This window comes from Dendropsophus ebraccatus, chromosome 1 (genome assembly GCF_027789765.1).
Source record: "Dendropsophus ebraccatus isolate aDenEbr1 chromosome 1, aDenEbr1.pat, whole genome shotgun sequence".
Classification (NCBI taxonomy): domain Eukaryota; kingdom Metazoa; phylum Chordata; class Amphibia; order Anura; family Hylidae; genus Dendropsophus; species Dendropsophus ebraccatus.
The window spans coordinates 139,285,569-139,313,404 of record NC_091454.1 but is presented as its reverse complement, the minus strand read 5'-3'; the positions used below and the strand labels follow the sequence as shown (position 1 = coordinate 139,313,404).

Here is a 27,836-nt window from a genome sequence, read left to right as displayed (position 1 = left end):
AAGTTACTAATCAAGTGAAAGGGTAAATGTGAAAGCACCCTTAGGGCAAAGCCATGTGGTGTTGATAAGGTTTGGTTGTGAAATTCGCAAACGAAACCCACCACAGTATGTAGTGTAAATGTTTAATGGGGGAAGGAGAGGGGGGCTAAAACAGCAGGTATAAAAAAGAATGTAACACAACAAGCACATAGAATACATTTTATTGTGTGTTCTCCAATACTGCATTGGCTGCTTAAGAGGACAAGGTGGCTGCACATAGTGTTTTCTGGTGATACAAGCTGGAATAATTCTGAGGAGTATTCTCCAGTTAGGATAATGTTACGGATGTTGATTGGTTGTAATCTCTCAGACAGGGACACAGTAATAGTTACAATTATATTATTCTGCTTTATTACCCCTCCAAAACTCTTCCGGCCAAGCACACGATGGAAAATTAATCTCTTGATGTTATCAGAGATTGTGTTGCCAGGGTGGGATGGACAAGCACCGCTGTCCGCTGTCTCCTAAAAGGAAGCAAAAAGAGAATTAACAATTACAGTGAAATGTGCTATACAATATGCACTATGACTAGGATTTTTTTTTTATCTAAGAAAACAAAGATTTGGACAGTTTAAAATGATGAAGTTACTGTGCCATATATATTTGCTGATACTGTATGAAAATATGGCAATGTGAATCCTGACATTTGTTGCTATAGAAAGTATGGTTGCAAGGGACTTAGATTTTGATAAATAAGGGTCCATTTACACAGAAAGATTATCTGACAGATTGTCTGCCAAAGATCTGAAACCAAAGCCAGGAATGGATTTGAAAAGAGGAGAAATCTCAGGCTTTCCTTTATGACCTGATCTCTGTTTATAGTCTGTTTCTGGCTTTGGCTTAAAATCTTTGGCAGATAATCTGTCAGATAATCTTTCTGTGTAAATGGACCCTAATGCTGGGTTTAAACGATAATTGGCCTGATCGTACGATTAACGATGTCGGAGTAACGATTTTTTTTCATAACGATCAGCGTTTAGACAGTACGATATATTGTACGGAAAAATCGTTTTGTGATCGCGCCCGCAGCCCGGCCCGCCCGCAGCCTGGCCCCCCGCTCGCAGCCCGGCCCCCCGCTCGCAGCCCGGCCCCACGGTCAACCGCAGCCCCCGGCCCCGATCGGGGAGGCGGGGGCGATCGGAGTGGCGGCGGGGGTGGCGATCGGGGCGGTGGCGGGGTGGCGATCGGAGCGGCGGTGGGAGTGTCGATCAGGCAGTGGGGGTGGCGATTGGAGTGGCGGCGATCGGGCGGCGGGGGTGGTGATCGAGCCGGCGCAGGGGCTGTGGATGAGCGGGGGGCCAGACTTTCGTGCGACGACTGTTTACACGGAACGATCGGCGAATTTTTTGCGAACGACAAACAACGATTTAAGAACAAGATAAAAGCTCAAAATGAACGATTTCTCGCTCGTCGTTCGCTACGTTTACACGTACGATTATTGTTCGAATTCGATCGTTATCGTGCAAATTCGAACGATAATCGTTCTGTGTAAACCCAGCATAAGCCTCACTGCAGCCTTAGAGCTAAGTGGAAAAAAGGCAAACTGCTGATCAGGGGGTGGGTCCAATCAAGTTCTGGGCCAGACCATCCTCCCATAGATATATGGACCTTAGTTCCCATTACCTTCGCTAGCTATTAGACTAGTATTCCTAGTGTGGCAAGTGTCTCATATTCTGTATCTGCTTTATTATCTGACCTTCCTGACATCAGTGTTGCTCACACTAATTTATTGCGAATGACTCAATGGCTATGAGCACACAACAAAAAAAGAGAAAAGGCGTCTGCCTTTGCTATTTAAAATGACATCTGTTATTGCTGCGATGTATATAACTTTAATGCAATGTAGTGAAGTCAATGGAATGACGGACGTCCAATGCACACAGTGTATAATGGTGGACAATGATCATGTCGATTATTTTCAGATGGATCTTAAAAACCTACTGAAGAAACTGGCACAACTGAACAGCGACATTTTCTTCCTATCCCAATGCAAAAAGGATAATTTAATTCCCAAGGGTCTCATGGTCAAGAACCCAACATAGGTGTACGTACAAAACTTATTTTACACAGAAACTGTGCTACAGAACATCTGAACGTCTGAGGAACCACCTCATCCACGTTTTCTACAGCAAGAAAAAAACCGTCCAAGAAGCTATTAATTCTCTGAACACAACAGAAGGACCAACATTTTGCTCAACAAGAGAAATACTTTGGAATTTCCACAATAAACTACAACATCAACTTATAATCAACAAGAAGAAGAAACTCTACAGACTAAGGATGAAAGCAGGTCTCATAACACCGGTGAGAAACTTGGATCAGCACAAGCTGGAAACATCTTCAGTTGTAAACCTCTCACAGTATCAGCCAAATACAGCAGAAATAAATGTTGTCTAAAGGACTCACCTTCTGCCCTGCAAAACAACTTGACAGAACCCAATTTTGCTGTGATATAGAAGAATTTTTTCGCAAATTACGATTAAAAGAGTTTTTCTATGAAAGAATGGATTTTAACTCACAAACTGACACGGAACAAGAAACTACAAAAACTACAACCCGGACATAATCAAACCCTGGATTACTACATAGACTGTTTTAGAAAGAAAGTTAAATCTGGTATTTTGGATAAACAACACAACCAAACGCATAACCTCAGTGCGGAGGAAAGGAAAGCTATAAAATCTCTAAAACTTATCAAAGATATCACTATTGAACCGGCAGATAAAAGAAGAGCTGTAGTGATTATGAACACGTTTGATTATATCAAGGAAGCAAAGAGACAACTCCAGGACAGAAGATACTACAAGCCATTGCAGGAGGACCCCACAAAACGATATACTAAGGAACTTTTAAACGTCATAGAGAGCTTCAACTCTACATCTACCAATCTTCTGAACCTTGTACCTGACAATCCCAAAATGGGGACTTTCTACATCCTACCAAAAATTCATAAAGAAGGTAATCCAGGGAGACCAATATTCCAGAGGGACAACAGACTGAAAATAGGATTAGTCTTACCGGTAAGACTGTTTCTTCGAACCTTCACGACGGCACCATAGGAGGATAGGTTATACCCTAGGGACAGGAAAAAGCACGAGAGGTTAAAAGCCCCTCCCTTTCCTCCCAGCACCAGTGCCTTTATAACAACCAATAGCACCACGTGAGTATTATATTAATCATACAATACTAGGGAGGGATACTGGTGCCGTCGTGAAGGTTCGAAGAAACAGTCTTACCGGTAAGACTAATCCTATTTTCTCTCCTCACCTTCACGACGGCACCATAGGAGCAATACCAACCATTACTCTTAGGGGGGGCCCACAGCCTGCAACACCTTCCTGCCGAAGGTGAGATCTTCTTTTGACTGCAGACGTAGTCTGTAATGTTTTGTGAATGTATGAGGGGACGACCATGTCGCGGCCCTACAGATTTGTTCTAGAGAAGCTGAAGCTCTTTCTGCCCACGATGTAGACATTGCTCTCGTAGAGTGGGCTCTGATGTTAATGGGAGAAGGCAGGTCCTGAGCTTTATAAGCTTCTGTTATTGAATTTCTTATCCATCGAGCGATGGGACTTTTTGACACCTTCTTCCCTCTGTTCTTTCCCTGGAATTGTATGAACAGGTTTTGGTCAATTCGCCAGGGGGCCCTAGTTTCCATATACTGTAAGACTGCTCTTCTGACATCTAAAGTATGGAATTTCTCTTCTGATGAATTTTTGGGATCTGGACAAAATGATGGAAGGATAATGTCCTGATTCTTATGGAATTCTGTAACTACCTTGGGTAGAAATGAGGGATCTGTTTTTAGCGTAATGCAGTCCTCTGAGATAGTGCAATATGGTCTACGGATAGTTAAGGCCTGGATCTCGCTCACCCTCCTGGCGTAACATATCGCGACCAGAAAGACTGTCTTGTATGAGAGTAGTCTTATGTTGATATCTGTTATAGGCTCGAAGGTTGGTCTTGTTAACCCTTCTAGTACTAAATTTAGGTCCCATGACGGATGAATGGACTGAGGTTTAGGATTAATCCTAGACGCGGCTCTTATGAATCTCTTTATCCATCTATGGTCTGCTAAATTAGTGTCGTAGATCGCCGATAAGGCGGAAACCTGTACTTTAAGCGTGGCTGGTCTAAGGCCTTTGGATAGACCAGCCTGCAAGAAGTCCAGTATCTGGGCTATATTTGGTTCTGCCGGAATTGGTGGGGGAGATGTACACCAAGAGGAGAACACCTTCCAGACCTTTAGGTAGATTGAGTTAGTCACTTTCTTTCTGCTTTTCATTAGAGTGGATATTACCTCTTCTGATAAGCCTCGTCTCCTTAATATTGTCTCTTCAGGATCCATGCAGACAGCTGTAGTTTCTCTGGTTCTGGGTGGAGAATCGGACCCTGAGAGAGAAGGTCTGTTAAATGTGGAAGTAGGACTGGCTCTTCTAGTGCTAATGCCTTGAGGAGGCCAAACCAGCTTCTTTTTGGCCAATACGGAACTACCAGAATCGTTTTTACTCCTTGGTCCCTGATCTTCTGGAATACCTTTGGTATTAATGGTATGGGTGGAAAGGCATACGCCAGATTTACCCTCCAATCCTGTGTCAGGGCATCTACTGCGGCAGGATGGTCTGTCGGGTTTAAGGAGTAGAAGTTTGCCACTTTCTTGTTTTTTCTCGTGGCGAACAAATCTATCTCGAGGTTCCCCCAGCGCTGTACTAGTTGATGGAAGACTTGGTGTTTGAGGCACCACTCCCCCGGATGGACCTGGTGGCGACTGAGAAAATCTGCCTGAATATTTTCTGTTCCCTTCAGGTGAGTTGCTGAAAGAGACAGAAGGTAAGCCTCTGCCCAAGTGAATATCTGATTTGATATTGACCACAGGAGATTGTGTTTCGCACTGCCTTGGTGTCTTAGGTGGGCTACCGTAGTTACATTGTCTGATAGGACATGAACGTGGGTCCCTTTTAAGGTGTTCTGAGCTGCCAGTAATGAATTTTTTACTGCCTTGAGTTCTCTGAGGTTTGAGGAGTCTTTTGAATTGTTTGTGTCCCAAACCCCCTGAAAGAACTGGGTCCCGACTTGGGCTCCCCAACCTGTCTGGCTTGCGTCCGTCTTTACTGTTATCTTGGGTTGAGGGTTCCACTGTACCCCTTTTTGTAGGTTTTCTCTTTTTTGCCACCAGCGTAGAGATAACTTCGTTTGCGGGGTGAGAGAAAACTTCATGTCCAATCCCGAGGGTTTTTTGTTCCAGGCTTTTAGGATCTGAGCCTGAAGCCACCGAGAGTGGGCTTGACTCCATGGCACCGCTGGGATGGATGAAGTCATTGAGCCTAGTACTGACATGGCCTCTCTCACGGATGTCAGAGAACTGCTCTTTAGTCTCCTGACTTTTGTGATGATCTTTTGTATTTTTTCCTCTGGGAGAAAGGACGTTTGGAGAGTCGAGTCTATGAGGATTCCCAGAAATATTTTCCTGGGTGATGGCGTCAGGTCGGATTTGTCGGTATTGATGATCCAACCTAGGGATGTAAGAAGGTTGCGAGTTGTTTCTAGATCCCGTAGTAGTTTGTTTTGTGTGTCTGCTATGACCAGAAGATCGTCCAGGTAGGCCACTATATTTACTCCCTGGAGATGGAGAAAAGATATCACCTCTGACATTACGTTGGTGAAGATTCTTGGAGCCGAGGAGATCCCGAATGGGAGAGCTGTGAATTGATAGTGGCGTACTTCCTTCCCTATTAGTATCGCAAATCTTAGGTACTTTTGGGAGTCCTGATGTATTGGGACGTGATAATAAGCGTCCTGGAGATCTATGGAGGCCATCAAGGCATTGGACGCTATTAGTGGTGTTGTCGTCTTTATTGATTCCATTTTGAACCTCTGGTACCTGACATATTGGTTCAACGGTTTCAAGTTTATAATTAGACGGAAGGAGCCGTTGTTTTTTTTTACTAGAAACAAGTTTGAGTAATGACCCGCTCCTTTCTCCTTTGGTGGAACTAGGGAGATTACTTCCATCTGATGTAGTTTCCTCACGCTTTTTAGTAGTTCTTTTTGTAGGGGATCTGAAGACTGGCGTGAGATGGTGAATCTGTGTGGGGGAGGGTGAATCAGTTCTATTCGATAGCCCTCTCTGATGATATCCATTACCCAGTTGTTGTTGGTAATAGATTCCCACACACCTGAAAAGCCCTGCAGTCTTCCCCCTACCGGACCGATGTCACTGTTTATCTTGGGAGGTCTTGGGATTGAAAAAAATATTTCTCCCTTTCCCTCCTTTGGCATAACTCCAGCGGCCTCCTTTCCCTTTACCGCGGTAGTTATCTTGGAACTTAGGCCGCTTGAATTGTTGTTTCTTTTGCGGAGTCTTTTCCTCCGGTAAGGCTTTCTTTTTATCTGCTGATTTTTCTATAATTTTATCCAGGTGCGTCCCGAATACCTACTGCCCTTCAAAGGGTATACCACAAAGATTTGACTTAGCAGTATTATCTCCGGTCCAGTTTTTTAACCAGAGCGCCCGGCGGGCGGCATTGGTTAAAGCACCATCTTTAGCTGCAAACCTAATAGATTCAGCTGTGGCGTCAGCTAGGAAGGCCGTGGCGTCTTTTAGTAGAGGTAAGGAGTCCACTATCTGTTGTCTTGGACATTTATCATTTAAATGGTCTTCAAGCTGTTCTACCCAGACGTGGAGGGCCCTGGCTACACAAGTGGCCGCAATGTTATTTTTTAAGGAGTAAGATACCGTCTCCCATGATTTCCTTAACAGGCTTTCCGCTTTGCGGTCCATGGGTTCCTTAAGTTGAGAAGAATTCTCAAAGGGAAGTAATGATCTTTTAGTGGTTTTTGCCACTTGAGCATCAATCTTGGGGATATCTCCCCACTTAGACATATCCTCTTCCCCGAAGGGTAATCGTCTCCTGATCTCACTGGGCACCTGCAGTCTTTTCTCTGGTTCTTCCCACTCATCAGAGATTAGCTGTTGTAGGGTCTCATGAACTGGAAAAACCAATTTCCTCTTGGTTTTCAAGCCCTGAAACATTTTATCCTTGGGAGCCACCTGCTCCTGAATCTCTTCTACACTCAGAGCATCTCTGACCGCTTTAAGAAGAGCAGAGGTGTGGTCTGAGGCAAAGAAATATTTCTTTATTTCCTCTTTTTGTTCCGTGTCATTGTCACTTAATTCAATTCTTTCTTGAATCTGACCCGATTCACAAGAAGACGCAGATGAATGTCTCCTGCGTTTTCTGGATGATGTGGATTCATCTGACGCTGCTACGGAAGCTGAATAATTAGAAATAGCCTCCACCGGTGCATCATTAGTCACCACCTGATGGACCGGGGATATCTGAGGAGGATTTGGATCTAGCGCAGCAGGAGGAGGTGGAGGTGGCAGTAGAGGAGGAGGAGGAGGGAGGTTAGCTATGGACGTAGCAATCTCATCCTTCATCATTTTCCTAATATCTTCTAGGAAAGATGATCTGTCTTCCTTTATAATATCTCCAATGCAAGATGGGCAAATGTTTTTCTTGCAACTATGTGACAATTTAGAATTGCAGGTCACACATCTCCTCTCTGGTGTTTTGGGTTTATCCTTCCTAGGATTGGATTCTTTAGTCTCCTAGGGAGGATAAGCAATATGCACATCAGAATTCATATGAGACACAGTGATCTGATGGATAGTACCCACACACCAGTTGTATAAATATATATATATATATATATATCCCCTGTATGTATGTATGTATATATATATATATATATATATATATATATATATATATATATATATATATATATATATATATATATATACCACCAGTGCGGATTTGGGCTAATAAACCACGTATTTTTTTCACTTTAACTTTGAGTGCCACGGCTTTTTCTGTTTGTATATACCCAGCACCTGTGGTCGCAAGGGTGCATGCTGGAAGGCACCAAACCTATTTCATCTTAAGGAGTGCTGCACTGAAGATTTCATTTGTATATATACCACCATATATATACATGTACATATGCATTCCCTGCACCCGAATATATAATGTGGAGAGGAGAGAAGAGGGAAAGAGGTGGGGGCGCCTCCTGGTGCAATAAACGATGGCTAGAGTGAAAAACACAGGGGAAAAAAAGTGTTGCACTCACCTAATAGAGTTGTGCTAGGTTATAGGCACAACTCCATATCGGGCACATATAGTGGAACACCGCAGCTCCTGCCGGGGTACGTCCAAGGGAGTCGTACAGTCAGAGGAAGAGATATACCAGCCGCAGCAGGCTTTAGGACCATGTAGGATCCCGGCTTAGATAGGGCGCAGATGTCCAGTAACCACAGATTGAAGCAGTTATTTACATGGAAGGGGTGTTTATTTAAAATCACGACGCGTTTCGGCCGCCAAGTATGAGGTGGCCTTTCTCAAGTGGTACCACTTGAGAAAGGCCACCTCATACTTGGCGGCCGAAATGCGTCGTGATTTTAAATAAACACCCCTTCCATGTAAATAACTGCTTCAATCTGTGGTTACTGGACATCTGCGCCCTATCTAAGCCGGGATCCTACATGGTCCTAAAGCCTGCTGCGGCTGGTATATCTCTTCCCCCGAATATATAATGTGAGTGGAGAGGGACCATAGTGATAACATATTCAAGGTAATAAATACCCCCAGTGGAGACATGCACAGACCCCAAGGGATAAGAACTGCAGAGTTTGCATGGGAAGCGTGCTGAAATGCAGAGCTACGCATGCGGAAGCGGCCGGAGTCGGATCATTACTCACGGTTACCGTTGGAGCAGTCTTGTCGGACGTGGAGGGATCCATCATTACCGGCAAGACGATCCGACCAGTTCCCAATGTGGCTTTAACTGTGCGTTCCGGAAGCGTACACGGCCGCACGGCGTCCCACGTCATTTCCGGAGCGCCGCAGCGTCCTACGTCACCACGGGGCGACGCGGCGTCCGACGCCACGCGCAGAGCGACGCGGCGTCCGACGTCACGCGCAGAGCGACGCGGCGTCCGACGTCACGTGCAGAGCGCCGCGACGCCCGACGTCCCCGTACGGACTCTGGTGGGGAAATTGAGGCCTACCTCTGACGGCGGCGTCGATTCCGCCTTCACCGGGCGTCTGGAGACGGTGCGAGGTTCCCTATGGACGACGGAACCGCTCCATGCCCCGAGACCGGCTGTCGATTTGGGAGGAAGGGAGCCAGGCCCCGATCGACCCCACAGCCTTCCTGGTAATTCTTTCTTTCTTTAGAGGGGATCTCTCCTTGCCTTCACGCGGATCCCCTCCCTCTCGTGCCTGCCCTAATGGGACAGGAAAAAGCACTGGTGCTGGGAGGAAAGGGAGGGGCTTTTAACCTCTCGTGCTTTTTCCTGTCCCTAGGGTATAACCTATCCTCCTATGGTGCCGTCGTGAAGGTGAGGAGAGAAAGAGATTTTCCCAGGTTTACCTCTTCTTTCATTCAAACAGCCCCCGAATTTAAGAAACCTCCTTATAAAAAGCGTTCTGACATCAACAACAGAGACTGGCACCTTCCCCTGCAACAACAGAAAATGCAGCACATGTCCCCACATACTACAAACAAACACAATCCGCATCCCCAATACACAACGGGACTATACAATCACCAATGCTTTTTCATGTACATCCTCCAATGTGGTCTACATGATAAAGTGTACACGATGCCCCACAGGGATTTACATTGTGGAAACAAAACAGAAATTACAAACTAGAATGAACTTACATAGACATAAAATAAAAAGAAGTCTCAACACCCCTGTAGGCCAACATTTCTCAGGACTGGACCATAGAATAACAGATTTAAAGGTCATGGTCCTCAAAGGTCACTTCCAGAGTGACAGAGAGGAAAGTGTGGGAATTCAAATTTATAAAAACATTCCAGTCATTAACACATGGATTAAACCTGGCACCTGGATTTATGACCCACTACATGGACTAAACCTGGCACCTGGATTTATGACCCACTACATGGACTAAACCTGACACCTGGATTCATGACCCACTACACGGACTAAACCTGGCACCTGGATTTATGACCCACTACACGGACACACTCCACAGATAAGACTGAACTGACCAAGAATCTTGGACTTCTACATAAGCTTTAATTTACAACAAGTCCTTTTTATTGCCCTGGCTTATCTGTGATGTATTTACCCCCTCATCCCCCAACCCCTTATTCACAGATGTCTCTCCTTTCTTGCTTGTAACATCCCTATAATGTTGTGCTGTTTCTGCAAGTTATTCATTCGTGAACTTGTCTGATGAAGGGATCTTGTGAATCCCGAAAGCTCACAGCTCTAACAATTTTTGTTGGCCAATAAAGGTATCACTCCTAAAATACTTTGATTACAAGTATTTACCACAATACAGATGCCTATTGCAAACAGTCGGCACCCCAGCATCCGGGGGCCCTTGCGTCCTAGGGGGCCCCTGCCCTCTGTGACATACCTGTATTTTTTGCTTTATAAGACACACTTATAAAACTAAGTGCGTCCTATAAAGCAAAGACGGCTCCCAAGCAGTGCTGAGCACCGCAAGGAAGCGGTCCCGCCCGCCCCCTCTATTGCCGCTTACTATGCATATGCATAGTAAGCGGCCCTGAGCGACCCCCCTCCACCGGCCCAGCCCGCCCTTTCTATCGCTTCTAAGCTGAGCCGATCAGAAGCCCTGAGGCACTGGCTACTATGGGGGGGCACTGGCTACTATGGGGGGGCACTGGCTACTATGGGGGGGCACTGGCTACTATGGGGGGGCACTATATGGGGTGATTGGCTACTATGTGTGGCACTATATGCAAAGATGTGGGGGATTTAATGGTGGCGGTTGGGGGGGGGGCCCAATTCGCACCTCTGTCCAGGGTCCATAATGCTGTTAAGACGGCCCTGCGTATAGACGCAGCAGAGCAGGAGCCAAAGGGGTTAAGGGGGCGGCAGAATTACATAATCGCAGCAGTCTTTCACACAGCTGCGAGTATGTAGTGACAGGGAACTGCCAGGACCTGCCAGACTCACAGCGAGATTTATGCTGCGAATCTGTATGTGTGGACAGACCCTTAAAGAAAACATCTAATAAAATTTAGACTAGTTGAACAGATTTCTGTCAATAACAAATTATATTATTATGCTCTGATTGCCGGCATGAATCTCTGTGGGCCTCAATGTAAAATTAGAGGTACAATATGGGTGTTAAGGTTATACAGGTACTGGGGGAATTCATTATTTGGCTATTGTAGGGATCTTCCCAGGGGATGGTGTGTTTGGACACAGTTCACAGCAGACTTGGACTTGTAAAATAACAGCTTGGCGTTTATTTGCAGCATAAACAGTCCATAACAGAAATATAGCAACACTGTGCTTTAAGAACAAAACAAAAGGTCTTGCCCGTCTGGGCGCTAACTAACAAAGCAGGTTACCTCTCTGGCACTTCAGTCGGCAGTATTGCGGGGTGTGAACAGGCCCCAGCAGCGGCTGTCTTCCTAGCTCTCACCAAACAGCATGCAGGCTGTTCACTCCTGGCTGAGAGAGAGGACCTGCACACTGAGCACACCTTTTGCCTTCTCAGGCTGATTGGGATCAGAGCTCACCTGATCCCAAAACCCATACTGGATCGAGGGGGAGGGAATGGCAGATCCCACAACCAAAACCTACCTGCCATTCCATGTAAATCCAGGCCCGGTAAAAATAAATAATAGCTCAGCAGCATAGCACTGCTGAGCAAGAGATCCCTCCTGGACTTACCATCTCACACTATGCATCAGCCTAGGTGAGATGTACACCCCCTCGAACACATCTCCAGTGACATGTCTACACTATGTTTACACAACGTCAAAAATATTCATAAGGCCGACGATTTTCATATTTAAAAAAACTGTCAGTTTTTGCCGCGATTTAACTGCCTGCAATGGCAATGCATTGAAGTCAATGAGAAGACAGACGTCCAATGCACACAGTGTATTGAATAACGGACGTTTTTGCCACGGACGGCAAAATAATGAACATGATCATTATTTTAGGATGTCTTTTATTAGCAGTTCACACGCAGTTTTTCTTTTGTCACCGTTCTTTCTCAGTCTTCACTATTAAATTCAATGGACTTTTCAATTAAGCCGGACCCAAAGTCCAATTAGTAACCCCAAACTAAAATAATGTACAAACACCAGTCATTGCACTAAGGGGAGGCCAGGCTGCTAAATAACGTCCAAAGCTGAAAAAACTTGTGTGAACATAACCTTTGTGTGTTTTTCTGTTCAAATACAATTTCTTTGCACATAATTTATAGTGGTATTTATTATTGGAAATTCGCTCAGTGTATACTGGTTTAATGCAATATTTTTAACATATTCCCTGAAAGGCAGAAAAGGTGAATATATTCACCATAAAGAGTGTATTACAAGAATTTATGAACTGCTCAATTTAAAAAATAAATTGAAGCCATCACTGCAAGTGTTCGCTTGCTCTGGAGAAGGCAAATACATTAGACAAGACTGACACATTTTCATATGTCAGTGACATATTTTTATATGCGCAAAAGAGGGCTGTGCGCAAATTTTAACAAGCTCCCAAGTGTGGAATATTGTACTTAAACATCTAATGTAACTGCCACTGCAGTAGCACCCCTTTGGGCAATATTACTTCTAAGGATCAAAGTTCTTGTTATAAGTACTTTAAGAAAATTCATTAGGTAATGGTTATAAGACGTGTACAATGTACAGTGCATACACAGAATACAGGCCCTGAACATCAACATTCACTGATGGAGAATGGTCTGTTGTTGTCATTGTTGTGCACAAGCTATTTTAACCATTTTAATAATTCCTGGTGTAACTCCTTTCATCAGAAACCAATAATAAAGAAAGACACTGGTAATAGCTCTGCAAACATTTGTTTATCTGTCTTTTTCCAGTCCAAGTGTTCTGTATGAGTAGTGCACAAAGGATGGTCTGTTTTGCTTCCTACACTTCCAGATGGAAAGTCAGCATGAAGGGACATTTACATTAGAAATATTCTAGTTCAAGTGAGAATAGATGAGGGACATATGGATGTACTGTCGAATATTTTCCTTTTGGGCCAGGGTCTGACAACTAATATTTATGGCTGAGTGGATATTAGGGTCAATATTTGTTCACAGTGATACTAGTATCTGTTAATGTTGCGTGATGTCATAACATATTAGAGCTTGATATTTATTTCTCCCAATAATTTTTTTTAATTTTATTTTACCAGTAAACATAGAACAGAGATGAATTAAAGTGTGTGTGGGGCCTTAAGGCAGGAATAGGGGCTGTCTTACAGAGTCGGCCTTAACCCCTTAAGGTCAAAGCCAATTTTCGTTTTTGCACTTTTGCTTTTTCCACTTTATGTTTAAAAGGCCATAGCGCTTGCATTTTTCCACCTAGAGACCCACATGAGCCCTTATTTTTTGCAAAACCAATTGTACTTTGCAATGACAGGCATTATTTTTCCATAACATATGCTGCGAAACTGGAAAAAAATCATTTGCGCTGTCAAATTGAAAAAAAAAAAGGAATTTGTTTTGATTTCGGGGAGTTTTTACGCAGTTCGCCCTATGGTAAAACTGACTTGTTATGCATGTTCCTCAAGTCGTTGTGATTACAACGATATGTAACATGTATAACTTTTCTTGTATCTGATGGCTTGTAAAAAATTCAAACCATTGTTAACAAATATATGTTCCTTAAACCTTTTATTACATTTTTTCTGGATTTGATGCAACCAAAAATGCGCAATTTTGCACTTTGGAATTTTTTGGCGCTTACGCCGTTTACCGTGCGAGATCAGGAATGTGATTAATTAATAGTTCGGGCGATTACGCGTGCGGCGATACTAAATATGTTTATTTATTTGTATATTTATTTATTTATAAAATGGGAAAAGGGGGGTGATTTGGACTTTTAATGGGGGAGGGGATTTTTTTATTAATAAAAAAACATTTTTATTTTTACTTTAACTAGAAGTCCCCTTGGGGGACTTGTATATAAACAGCACTGATCTCTCATAGAGATCAATACTGTGTATATACACAGCAAAGATCCATCAGATCAGTCATAGATTGCTATGGCCTGCTGCAGGCCATAGCAATCTATTGCCGAGCCGGGTTCAGCGTCATTCCGACGCTGAGGCCCGGCACGGGCAGAAGAACGGATCTCCCCCCCGCGATCGCATCGCGGGGGGGAGATCCGTCCCACTAGACACCAGGGACAGGGAGAGCACATCATCTAAGTGCAGCTGTCAGGCAACGGGACCCGCGCCGGATAATAGAGACGCTCCCCGGCTGCACATGTCAGCTGGGATCAGTGTTGTTCAGAGCGGTGTCCCGGCGGGACCCCGCTCTGAACACCCCCCACGGCACCATGACGTATCAGATACGTCATGGGTCGCTAAGGGGTTAAGGTTGATTTTGGAACTGCATTTTGCTACAATTGAAGTACCAAGATGTGCCTTCACTTCTATATAATATAGTCCCCTCTGTGCAGTCCCCATATAGTATAAGGCCTTTCTTTGCACCCCCATATAGAATGAGACTCCTCTGCACAGCACCCAGATAGTATAGATTCCCACCGGTGCAGTCCCTATATAGTATCAGGCTCCCCCCTCTCCAGCCCCTATATAGTATCAGGCTCCCTCCTCTAAAGCCTCCACATATGGAATTAGCCACTCCGTGCAACCCACATACAGTATAGTATTAGCCCCCCATTCAGCCCCATATAATATCAGTCCCCCCCTGCAGGCCACTTATAGTATCCGTACCCCCCTTCAGCTCCCATTTAATATCAGTTACCCCCAGAAGCCCATGTATAGTATCAGGCCCCTATGTGCAAAACATAAATAATCTTGTCACGTAGTAATGTCACAAAATATAACAGCGCTCCATAGCGTAATTCAGACACGGCTGAAGTGGTGAAAGAAAGCACATAGAACTCTCCCCTGAATAGGTTGTGCTGGTGTAAGGCACAACTATTACTGATAGCATGTGAATGAACCGCAGCCACTCCCGACTAATCCCCACAGAGATTAAAGACAGTCAGTATCCTCCTCCACTCCAAGACCGGTAAAACAGACGCAGGTCCAAGAGGTAACAGTGATAAAAAATATAAAATTTATTAAAAGAACAAAACACAACGCGTTTCGGGAGGCCGAAGTGGTCGGAGTGTGGCTTGATCACACATCAGTCTGTGAGCAGAGTGTTACGAGGTGCCATAATGTAAAATAAAATACAGCAATATGAAGTCCAGTGAGCGTCTTCTCTACATAGAGTTATAAGCCTTTAATAAAAAGCTGCGAAGATCTAAGGTATGACTTGTATAATGGAATTACCATTGTTTGTACCATACTTTTTTCCTGATACAATTACGGACAATACAGATTCAGTGGAGTCTGGATAGTGTGTCTTAGGATCCTTGTTGAACATGTTGAATGTCATTAAACATGCTGTAGTCAATAAGGTTGGTGCAGGACCAGGGAGCTGGCGCCCCTTTTGATTGATGGGCTGATGCGCCCTGTGCCGCCACACAGGTCGCACACTCCTAAGGCCAGCCCTGTGTACTTGCCCTTCCTAATTCAATGGCATGTATACAATGGCGTAGCTTCCATGAAGGCTACAACACTGACACCCCTCGGTGCAGTGACCCACAGCTACCCGCACAGGGACACCTGTACCCCCGGACTCAGTGACTCATAGCGGCCACTCACAGCCTGTCAGAGCGCTCAGCCCTCGCCCAACTCCCTGGCACTGACACTTGACACCGCACCTGGAAACAGAGCAGAACTTGCAACCCCATCCCACCCCCACACACTAGATTTAAATCTCAGTTTTATGAATCTAGCACCATATCATCACACTATAAGTAAGATAAGCTGTACATTATGAGAATGTGTAGGGGTGGACACCCTCAATTGGTAAAACCCCAGGGCAGTTGTCCCTTTTACCAGCTGTATGCATTCCTGCAAGGCAACAGTATGCATCTCTGTGATGTCATCAAGTGTTCTCAGCAGCAATGGAACACTGTGACAACTGTAATATCCAAGAAATGGCATAGTGTGAAAACCTGGTGAAATGACTTAGTAATGGCTCCATACGTCTCCTCTGTTGTCATCACATCTATTTTCATAGTGCTTATACCAATTAACAATGGATTGAATTTCGAAGGTAAGTCTCTAAAAGTACATAGGCAAAGCATGTAAACGTAAATATCATGCTGGAGCAAGACTAATGCTTACTGGTATATTCTTGACTACATAGTAGGTCACTGCTTTGTATTTATTCATTCTTTTTTTACTTAAAACCTTTCTAACATGAAGCTCTTTCTTTCCTAAAGACTGTGGTCTACGTCCCCTGGCAGCAGGGTATGGCGGCATGAGGATTGTTGGTGGAGTAGACGCTCAACCAGGTGCATGGCCATGGCTTGTGAGCATTCAGGTCCCAACTCGAACTGGTCATCGACACTCTTGTGGGGGAACACTTATTAATAAGTTGTGGGTGCTAACAGCAGCACATTGCTTCAAAGCCAACAAAAGGTAAGAAAGATTGCAAAATAATAATGGAAGTCTAAAGCCATAGTGAGGAAGTACTCTATTTTAGTGCCTGACATTTGTTAGGAGGAAAGTAAATTCATATAGTAAATTGTTAGCAGAAAAGGTCAATAAGCTTTATTTACTAGCCTTGTACCTTATTTCAACTCTTCACCTCCAAACTATAAAGTAAGGTCTGTCAATTGCAAGGCTGCCTGGGAAAACAGCCTGTATCCATGTTTTCCCAATCTCCTTGGGGCTGCATCCAACTTCTTCAGCCCCCGGTATTCAAATGAAGAACGAGCGGATTTGCGCTCATATCTGCTTTATATGCCAAAGCATTATTATTGCCTGTCTGTGTATGAGTGCTAGGCACAGCCCAATACAGATTATAGCCATGGCAGCCATTGGAGCTTCTGTTAGGCTCCTAGATGCCATGGCAACCATCAGCACACAGCAACTGATTTTGCTGTGTGCCGATGTTGACAAGAAGCTCCCTCCCAGATCCTTCACCTACCATGCAGCATGTGAAGGGTTAACTGCCAGGAATGGACTCTCTTTCGTTCCCCGCAGTAGTAGCAGGGTCTCGGCAGTGTATTACATAATCACACCAAAAGTTAGGGCCATTATCCCAACACGCACCTAAACTGCACCCCACTAATAAAATATAACTTTTAATGACTTCACTTGTATCATATAATGGTTACTAAAGTTACTAAAGTTAAAAACACACACCACCACAGTTAGTGATTAGGGAACACACACCACCACAGTTAGTGATTAGGGTACACACACCACCACAGTTAGTGATTAGGGTACACACACCACCACAGTTAGTGATTAGGGTACACACACCACCACAGTTAGTGATTAGGGTACACACACCACCACAGTTAGTGATTAGGGCACACACACCACCACAGTTAGTGATTAGGGTACACACACCACCACAGTTAGTGATTAGGGCACACACACCACCACAGTTAGTGATTAGGGTACACACACCACCACAGTTAGTGATTAGGGTACACACACCACCACAGTTAGTGATTAGGGTACACACACCACCACATTTAGTGATTAGGGTACACACACCACCACAGTTAGTGATTAGGGTACACACACCACCACAGTTAGTGATTAGGGTACACACACCACCACAGTTAGTGATTAGGGTACACACACCACCACAGTTAGTGATTAGGGAACACACACCACCACAGTTAGTGATTAGGGTACACACACCACCACAGTTAGTGATTAGGGTACACACACCACCACAGTTAGTGATTAGGGAACACACACCACCACAGTTAGTGAATAGGGTACACACACCACCACAGTTAGTGATTAGGGTACACACACCACCACAGTTAGTGATTAGGGTACACACACCACCACAGTTAGTGATTAGGGTACACACACCACCACAGTTAGTGATTAGGGTACACACACCACCACATTTAGTGATTAGGGTACACACACCACCACAGTTAGTGATTAGGGTACACACACCACCACATTTAGTGATTAGGGTACACACACCACCACAGTTAGTGATTAGGGTACACACACCACCACAGTTAGTGATTAGGGTACACACACCACCACAGTTAGTGATTAGGGTACACACACCACCACAGTTAGTGATTAGGGAACACACACCACCACAGTTAGTGATTAGGGTACACACACCACCACAGTTAGTGATTAGGGTACACACACCACCACAGTTAGTGATTAGGGAACACACACCACCACAGTTAGTGAATAGGGTACACACACCACCACAGTTAGTGATTAGGGTACACACACCACCACAGTTAGTGATTAGGGTACACACACCACCACAGTTAGTGATTAGGGTACACACACCACCACAGTTAGTGATTAGGGTACACACACCACCACAGTTAGTGATTAGGGTACACACACCACCACAGTTAGTGATTAGGGTACACACACCACCACAGTTAGTGATTAGGGTACACACACCACCACAGTTAGTGATTAGGGTACACACACCACCACAGTTAGTGATTAGGGTACACACACCACCACAGTTAGTGATTAGGATACACACACCACTACAGTTAGTGATTAGGGTATATCCCTATGTATACTGTATGTATCACATAGTCTAAGCAGCTTCAGTCTACTGACTAACTCAATATATCACTATCTCTCTATACATAAAGACTCATGGTGGAGTGATATAAAAACATGCCGCATGGCCCCAGGGGCTATTTTATTAGTGAGGTGCAGTTTAGGTGTGTGTTGGGCTAATGGCCCTAACTTTTGGTGTGATTATATATATATATATTAGGTACAGAGCCGTATTAACACTTGTTGCTGTCCTAGACACTAAACCTGAAGACGCCCCATCTTCACGCACAGATTGGCCATACCAGGCCTGACCAATACCACCATACCCCCACCCCCCTGGAAAAGACACCAGATTTACTGGCAAGTCTGAACAGGAGGTGAGAGACTAAAAAAATAAAAACAAAAAAAAACTACGGGTGCCTAGTGGTAAATATGGCCCTGATTAGGTATAGCCGGATTTAGCCCCTTGTTGATTCATATTTTTCACTGGTGAATGTGGGAAATTTTATTCATTTTAATATTATAATAATAATAATTACATTTAGCAACAGGAGGAAGCCTTGATTTCTTCAGGGCAAAACCATCATTATTATAGACCTCTACCCTGCTTTGTTGACCAATACATTTAAATGAAGTGCAATCAGTTAAAGGGAAACTCCAGGTAGAGGTTAGAAAAATGAAACTTCTGGAGTTCCCCTTTAAAGGGATTGTCCAGCGTTAGAAAAACATGGCCACTTTCTTCCAGAGACAACTCTTGTCTCCTGTTTAGGTGTGGTTTGCAATTAACTCCATTCACTTCAATGGAACTGAGTTTTAAAACTGCACCCAAACTGGAGACAAGAGTGGTGCTGTGTCCAAAAGAAAGTGGTCATGTTTTTTTATAACGCTGCATAACCCCTTTAATATGGGTAACAATATTTTATTATATGTATATAATGTTTAGAAATATGTGGAAATCTAACTCTTTAGTAACTTTTTTCCCCCATTTCAGGTCTGTGCCTAAGTGGAAAATAATTGTAGGAGGTCATCAACTTTCTGCACTCTCTCAAGATGTCCAGATACGTTCAATCAAGTCATATACTGCTCATGAGAACTACAACCCACGTATAGAGGCCTATGATATTGCACTTATTGAGCTCAGTTCATCAGTGGAATATAATGACTATGTGCAGCCAGCCTGTTTACCTAATACCACTATGAACATCAACATATTCCACCCTTGCTATATAAGTGGCTGGGGAGTCATGGCTGAGAAATGTAAGTAACAACTATAATCTATAACTCCTGATTATTCCACATTCACCTAATGTGGGGGAATTAATGGTATTTATGATGGACCTTCTTAATATCCTCTGGCTTAGTACACTTTCTCGTAGCCACTTTTGTTAAAGGGATTATCCAGGCCCAGAAAAACATGGCTGCGTTGTTCCAGGAACAGCGTGACTCTTGTCTCCAATTTGGGTTTGAGTTTTGCAACATAGTTCAATTAAAGTGAATGGAGCTTAATTGCAATACCATACACAACCAGTTTTGGTGCTGTTTTTTGCAAGTAAGTACTTTTTAAAATCCTGGATACCCCCTTCAATTCTACTCTTATAGCAGCATGTAATAATATATTTTCATACAAATCTTTCCCTTGTTTGTACAGTATGTTACTTGTAAGAGCAGCAGCTTGTTTTGGGGGTTAGGGAGTCCTCCGTCTAGTAAGGGTTAAGCAAATATACAAGAACATCTCCTAAAAATAACCCAAAGATGATGGAAGAGAATGTTTAATGCATTTTCAATTTGCATTATTAGGCTATGTTCACACGCCGTTGCAATGACAGCCATTTTTAATATTATTATTATTGTTTGTTTGTTTATAAAGGGCCCTTAATTCCAGAGCGATAGGGGGTAACAAACAGGAACAATACAAGATCAAAAACACATTACATAAAGGCAAATGGCAGGCTGATACATGGGAGAAGAGGACCCTGCCCGCAAGGGCTTACAATCTATAAGGTATAGGGAGAGAAACAGGAGATAAAGTGCAGCCAGTCAAGTGTGATACAAAGTTTTTATATGTTGTAGCCTAGTTTAAAGAGATGGGTTTTCAGGTTACTTTTGAAGGACTTGATGGTGGATGAGAGACGGATGTGTCGGGGTAGCGAGTTCCAGAGTATGGGGGAGGCTCGGGCAAAGTCTTGGAGGTTGTTGTGTGAGGTACGAACAAGGGGGGAATGAAGGATTGAAGGTTGCGTGAGGTACGGTAGCGGGATATCAGGTCAGAGATGTATCTTGTACCTTGTACGTCATGGTCGACAATTTAAAGTGGGCAAAGGCAAAGTGAGGGGAAAGGTGGATTAGTCAGGCAGCAGAGTTAAGGATAGACTGGAGGGGAGCAAGAGAGTTAGATGGAAGGCCAGAGAGGAGGATTGACGGCCATCATTTAATGGAAAATCGTGGCTGCTATTTAAGAAAAACAACATACGTTATTATATAACTAATGTTCGCTGTTATAAAATAAAGGCCTTTATGTGTTGTTAAATGATGGCTGTCCAATTAAAACAGATGTTATTTTGACAGTGTGTGAACATATCCAAATAGTGATACTCAGTAATGTGCAATAAAAAGATAATACATATATGCAGAATGAGCAGAACTAATACTAAGGAAGCATTGCTTCTAAGAAAAGGGGCTATATGGTTTGTCTGGAAGGGAATGCTGAACATAGTTATCTAGTTTGATCTGCTTTCTATATTACATTTTAGCAGGCCTAAAGTGAACTCGTCTGCTGCAATTCAGGTTCCAAACTGACACTGGTAGCTAGCTGTGAGGTCAGAAGACACACGGTACCTTTCATATATCCAGCTGTGCTTCCAGGATGTAGAGACAAGCTTTTATTTTTCAGTGCATATTCTGAGAGAGGCTTTCCCAGGCTGCATTTTAAGCTGGAATACCTCCTAACTACCTTTTTATACCTGACCCTGCTTGATTGACAGTCAGCTGCAAACTGAGGCTGCATTCCTATGTTGACGGAACACGGACATGAAATGCCAGTACCAGAGTCCCCCCGCGTATTGTATTTATAAGCTTGTGCTGTAGTAACAGCACCACGTGGCTGCTTCATTATAGCGTGGCGCTTATGAATACAGGTCCCCCACTCCCAGCATCTAATTACAGATGCTGTCCAGGCACGGGGGGACACCGGTACTGGCATTCCGCGCCTGGGCTCCGTGGGATTGCAGCCTGAGCTTCATGCAAGGTCAGGGATGGCGAGGGAGGAGGTTTTACAGCCCCCAGATGATCAGGTGCTTGGGAAAGCCTCTCTTCCTACCTTATGGAAACACAGCTAAATACATGAAAGCTATCCGTGTTAGCAGTGTGGGAAGTGAAATGCAGCTGACAGATTACATTGGTGAGTTATGTATATTATTGAAGCTTTCATGCACAGCAATGACATAAATTATTATGCACAGCTGCAGAAACCGCAGATATTCTACAGGAGGCTAAAGTGAACCAGGTGGATCCCAAAAGGTGCAACAGCTCCCAGTGGTATAATGGTGTTATTTGGGACTACAACCTATGTGCTGGGTATGAAGAAGGTGGAATTGACAGCTGCCAGGTAGGATTTATAATATCAAAATGTGTCCCTTTATTCTAAATGTCCCTGTAAATCTGTGTTTACTATTACCGATTGACTATTATTAACATAATAATAATTTCTTTAAAACCACATACAGGGTGACAGCGGAGGACCCCTCATGTGCTTGGATGAAGTAACCGCTAAATATTATGTAACTGGGGTCACAAGTTGGGGGAGCGGCTGTGCCCAGTCAAAGAAACCAGGTGTGTACACCAACACCCAGTACTTTTTGGAGTGGTTCCAAGAAAAGTTGACAGGCATCTCATCATCAACACCACCGCCTAAAGTGGAAAATATTCCAAGGACCACGGTTTCCCCTAAAGGAGAATCAAAACCTAGACAACAAGCCCAGACAACACAAGTTCAGATACTCCACCAAACCTGCACTTTGCAACTTCCACGCCATAAGCATATTAAGCAAAGATTAGCAAAATCCAGTAAAAAGAAAGGAAATCTATAAGTTTATGGCTAACTACCATCAGATCCTTTGAGAAATAAATGTTTATTGCATTCCATAATTGCTGTTTTATGAACTTTATTACCCTGGAAATAGTCTTAACTATGGAGAAAATATTGTCTTCTGTTACCTCTGACAGATGACAGGGAGCCGTGCAATGATCAGTTGGGTCGGGTGAAGCATCAGGTGTTAGCACCAGGACACTGGCAAGATAGGCAGACAGGACAAGGACAGTAAGCCCTACGCTGAACCCGCCCCACTCTCCCTGTCTACTTGCCACAAGACAGCCCTAGGCGACTGCGGGCAACCACGGTGCCAGTCCCTGCACTGAAATAGGTGGATAATATGTAACAGGACAGACAAACAAACACAATGCTATCAAAGTCTAGAGTCTGGGTCAGGAATAGTGGGCAGCAAAAGTGACAGGCAAGAGGAAGATCCAGATACAGGCACAAGGTTCAGGGCAGGCAGCAAACATGGATAGTCAAACCAAAGAAAGCCAAGGGTCAAACACAGAGAGAGAATCAATACAAAGCTGAACAAGAGTATGAAGCTACAATAACCAGCAAGAATTGCTTTAGCTGAATACTATTTATGGAGGAGCCAGAAGATGGTTGGACCGGCCCCTGATCTTCAACACAGCTCACCTGCACAGCAGCAGGTTAACCCTAAATCTGCCAAGGCATAGCAAGCAAGATGGGTGGGGCTGAACAAACCTAATATACACCTGTGTTCAGACAGGGTTCAGGAAACTGCGCAGAAACTAAAACACAGAGCCTTCTCGGCCGCAGAACCCCAACCGAGCAGCGCCAAGGAACAGTCCTGACATCAAGCTTTCAGGAAACAGGACCTATTCTGATCAGTTCGTCTGTGATCAGAAAAGGTGTCATCCAAACTGTTCATACTCTTTAATAATGTCTATAGGCTATATTATTGTTGCACCTGTGGCATACGCCACGGAGAAGGTGCAGATTCTTAACAACTCCTTGGGGAGGAGCCCACATCTGACTTACCATGGTTTACGCCTGCTCAGGAGCAGGTGTAGATTTCTGCAGGTCCCAAAGGATTAATCTAAGAGGCGTGCTGGTCCTAATTTATGATCAGTCATGATAAATGTCCCCACAGTGCTTAGAGTATCTGCACCTGATAATAGCCTCAACATATCCAAATATGGGTCGGAAACATGCCAAAGAGAGTCCAAAATGTCAAAAGTTTGGCTTTTACATTTTGGTCAGGAGGTACTGTTCTGTAGGCTGGAGTATATAAGTAAATTAGTTAGGCTGTAGTACAGGGAACCTAAGACGGAGGCCTGCATGACTGTGTTAAGGCCCTATTCCACGGAACGATTATCGTTCGTATTCGACCGATATCGGCCGCTACGGACGATAATCGTCCCGTGGAATAGAGTGCAACGATCAGCCAACATCGTTCATGTCGGCTGATCGTTGCAGTCGCTTGTTTTTCAACATGTTGAAAAACAAGCGACTGATATAGCAGCGATCTGCTGCCGTCGCTCCATTGAATAGGAGCATTGGCAGCAGACGCTGCTATATCCTATGGGCTGCCCGGACGATCTAGCGATCCCCCGGACACACGGGGGTCAACATTGCTGCCAGCAAGCCCGATTGGCGGCTGCCGGCAAATCCCGTGTGGGGATGCCTGTACTAGGGGACCGTCAGCATTGAGGCTCAAATGACTGCCTGGGATTTGGCTGAGTTTGGGGAACCCCAGATTAGGGGTTGTGGGGTGACATGTTATATATACTGTTCATGTTTGTTGTAAAATAAATTGCTGCTGTGGCCAATTAATCCACCTCGGTGTCCATCTCAAATTATTGGGGGGTTATGGGTGGGGGACAAGGACTCAGCTATACCCTAGTTATGTAAATGTTCCTATCTTGATGATGTTTTATTGAGCTATGAGCATTTTATCGTTCTGCATTGGTGTATATGTTTGGGTGTACAGTCAGGGCCGTATTTGCCACTAGGCACCCGTGGTCCGGTGCCTAGGGCGGCGCCCTGCGGGGGGCGGCACCCGCAGGGAACACTTTTTTTTATTATTTAAAAAAAAAAAAAAAAACTCCGTAGGCACCGGCCCACGGGTGCCTAGTCCGCGGCGGGAGGGGGGGGGGGGGGGGGGGGGAAGGGGGGGTGACGGAGCGGCCGGGAGAAGGATGGGCAGGCAGGCTGGTTCCCTCCCCCTATGCAGCGCCGGGGTCCGGGGCAGGTGTTGAGCTTCCGGCACACACAGTGTGACAGAGGCCGGAAGCTCCCAGCTGCAGCCCCGTGGTCCCGGATCTTCTCTCCTGCTCGGCGGCGCTCACGTGATGTGACGTCATCGCCGAACAGGAAAGAAGATCCGGGACCGCGGGGCTGCAGCTGGGAGCTTCCGGCCTCTGTCAGACTGTGTGTGCCGGAAGCTCAACACCTGCCCTGCACCCTGGACCTCGGACCCCGGCGCTGCATGGGGGGAGGGAACCAGCCTGCCTGCCCATCCTTCTCCCCTCTGCCCGCCCCCGGCCCCCCTGCATTCTCAGCCTCTCCCCTGCCCCCCAGCCTCAGCCTCTCCCCTGCCTTCCAGCCTCAGCCTCTCCCCTGCCCCCCAGCCTCTCCCCTGCCCACCAGCCTCAGCCTCTCCCCCTACCCCCAGCCTCAGCCTCTCCCCTGCCCCCCAGCCTCAGCCTCTCCCCCAGCCTCAGCCTCTCCCCTGCCCCCCAGCCTCAGACTCTCCCCTGCCCCCCAGCCTCAGCCTCTCCCCCTACCCCCAGCCTCAGCCTCTCCCCTGCCCCCCAGCCTCAGCCTCTCCCCCTACCCCCAGCCTCAACCTCTCCCCTGCCCCCCAGCCTCAGCCTCTCCCCCTACCCCCAGCCTCTCCCCCTGCCCCCCAGCCTCTCCCCCTAACCCTCAGCCTCTCCCCTGCCCCCCAGCCTCTCCCCCTAACCCTCAGCCTCTCCCCTGCCCCCCAGCGTCTCCCCTGACCCCAGCCTCTCCCCCCTGCATTCTCAATCTCTTCCCTGCCCCCCCAGCCTCTCCCCCCTGCATTCTCAGCCTCTCCCCTGCCCCCCAGCCTCTCCCCTGCCCCCCCAGCCTCTCCCCTGCCCCCCAGCGTCTCCCCTGATCCCTCAGCCTCTCCACCTAACCCTCAGCCTCTCCCCCTGCCCCCCAGCCTCTCCTCCCTGCATTCTCAGCCTCTCCCCTGCCCCCCCAGCCTCTCCCCTGCCCTCCAGCCTCTCCCCTGCCCTCCAGCCTCTCCCCTGCCCCCCAGCCTCTCCCCTGCCCCCCCCTGCCTCTCCCCCTAACCCTCAGCCTTTCCCCTGCCCCCAGCGTCTCCCCTGCCCCCCAGCGTCTCCCCTGCCCCCAGCCTCTCCCCTGCCTCTCCCCCTAACCCTCAGCCTCTCCCCTGCCCCCCCCAGCCTCTCCCCTGCCCCCCAGCATCTCCCCTGACCCCTCAGCCTCTCCACCTAACCCTCAGCCTCTCCCCCTTCCCCCCAGCCTCTCCCCCGGTCCCCAGCCTCTCCCCCCTGCATTCTCAGCCTCTCCCCTGACCCCCCAGCCTCTCCCCTAACCCTCAGCCTCTCCCCTCCCCCCCAGCCTCTCCCCTAACCCTCAGCCTCTCCCCTCCCCCCCCAGCCTCTCCCCCTAACCCTCAGCCTCTCCCCTGCCCCCCAGCCTCTCCCCCTAACCCTCAGCCCCCTAACCCTCAGTGTCTCCCCTGACCCCTCAGCCTCTCCCCCGGTCCCCAGCCTCTCTCCCCTGCATTCTCAGCCTCTCCCCTGACCCCCCAGCCTCTCCCCTAACCCTCAGCCTCTCCCCTTCCCCCCCAGCCTCTCCCCTGCCCCCCAGCCTCTCCCCTGCCCCCAGCCTCTCCCCTGCCCCCCCCCCAGCCTCTCCCCTGCCCCCCAGCCTCTCCCCCTAACCCTCAGCCTCTCCACCTAACCCTCAGCCTCTCCCCTGCCCCCCAGCATCTCCCCAGACCCCAGACTCTCCCCCTGCCCCCCCAGCCTCTCCCCGGCCCCCCAGCAACTCCCCTGACCCCAGCCTCTCCCCGGCCCCCCAGCAACTCCCCTGACCCCAGAATCTCCCCTGCCCCCCCAACCTCTCCACCTAACCCTCAGCCTCTCCCCTGCCCCCCCCAGCCTCTCCCCCTAACCCTCAGCCTCTCCCCTGCCCCCCAGCGTCTCCCCGTAACCCTCAGCCTCTCCCCCTGCCCCACAGCCTCTCCCCCTGCCCCACAGCCTCTCCCCCTGCCCCCAGCCTCTCCCCTGCCCTCCCAGCCTCTCCCCTGCCCCCCCAGCCTCTCCCCCTAACCCTCAGCCTCTCCCCTGACCCCCAGCGTCTCCCCTGACCCCTCAGCCTCTCCACCCCAGTCACCCCCAGCTGCCCTCCTGCCCCAGTCACCCCCAGCTGCCCGCCTGCAGACGAGTTATGGTCAGAGAAGTCTTCATGATGCTGCGCCAGATGGAGAAGAAAGCAAAAAGTTAGCCACAGCAATTCGAGAAGACGTCACTTGTGAGTCATTAGTAACTGCACTGTAATCACTTCTATAGTGTGCAGAGCCTGTGTACCATTGGGGTCACAATGGGTCAGTGTATTGTTTGCGGTAGTGTACTGACACAGCCCTGCGGTCACTACAGTACACTAACCCAAACTTTTAAATTAGGACCCAACTACAAGAGCTGCAGGCACTACAACTCCCAGCATATCCTGAGGGCTGCAGACTGTCAGTAAATGCTGGGAGTTGTAGTGCCTGCAGCTGTTGTAGTTGGGTCCTAGGTGCATTATACACTGGAGGCTTTGTGGGAGATCAGAATACAGAGATCTGTGGGGGCTCAGTGTGTGGAAGTGACCCCAGAACATCACTAATAGGGGATAGAACAAAAACATCTCCCCCTATCCCTATTAGTGCTGTTCTGGGGTCACGTCCCTACACTGAGCCCCCACAAATCTATGTATTCTGATCTCCCACAACGCCTCCAGGACCCAACTACAACAGCTGCAGGCACTACAACTCCCAGAACAGTCTGCAGCCCTCAGGATATGCTGGGAGTTGTAGTGCCTGCAGCTGCTGTAGTT

General features: G+C 46.7%; 1 protein-coding gene and 1 long non-coding RNA gene across 3 annotated transcripts; one reads left to right on the top strand and one right to left on the bottom strand.

Annotated features, from left to right (window-relative positions):
• Positions 1-184: 184 nt before the first annotated feature.
• LOC138777475 (uncharacterized) lies at positions 185-17,053 on the bottom strand. The gene is made up of 2 exons (XR_011360830.1): positions 16,734-17,053; positions 185-503 (listed from the first exon to the last, which is right to left on the bottom strand). It is a non-coding gene; the product is annotated as an uncharacterized lncRNA (long non-coding RNA).
• LOC138777449 (acrosin-like) lies at positions 15,820-22,825 on the top strand. 2 transcript variants are annotated; one of them, XM_069956297.1, is made up of 5 exons: positions 15,820-16,214; positions 16,384-16,582; positions 19,674-19,939; positions 22,141-22,286; positions 22,405-22,825. In XM_069956297.1, the coding sequence occupies exons 1-5, from the start codon at positions 16,133-16,135 to the stop codon at positions 22,765-22,767; spliced, it is 1,056 nt and encodes a 351-aa protein (XP_069812398.1). In that variant the 5' UTR covers positions 15,820-16,132; the 3' UTR covers positions 22,768-22,825. The 2 variants fall into 2 exon arrangements, with proteins under 2 accessions (XP_069812398.1, XP_069812397.1); XM_069956296.1 differs by lacking the exons at positions 15,820-16,214; positions 16,384-16,582 and adding exons at positions 16,936-17,159; positions 18,938-19,059.
• The last annotated feature ends 5,011 nt before the right edge of the window (positions 22,826-27,836 follow it).

What these genes read in the sequence shown, in the direction of transcription:
- LOC138777449 (XM_069956296.1), top strand. Translation starts at nt 16,938, where the DNA reads ATGAGTGCTAGGCACAGCCCAATACAGATTATAGCCATGGCAGCCATT. An exon ending in GGGAGTCATGGCTGAGAAAT is followed by an intron (nt 19,940 to 22,140) that starts GTAAGTAACAAC and finishes TATTATGCACAG; the next exon opens with CTGCAGAAACCGCAGATATT. An exon ending in GTGGAATTGACAGCTGCCAG is followed by an intron (nt 22,287 to 22,404) that starts GTAGGATTTATA and finishes AACCACATACAG; the next exon opens with GGTGACAGCGGAGGACCCCT.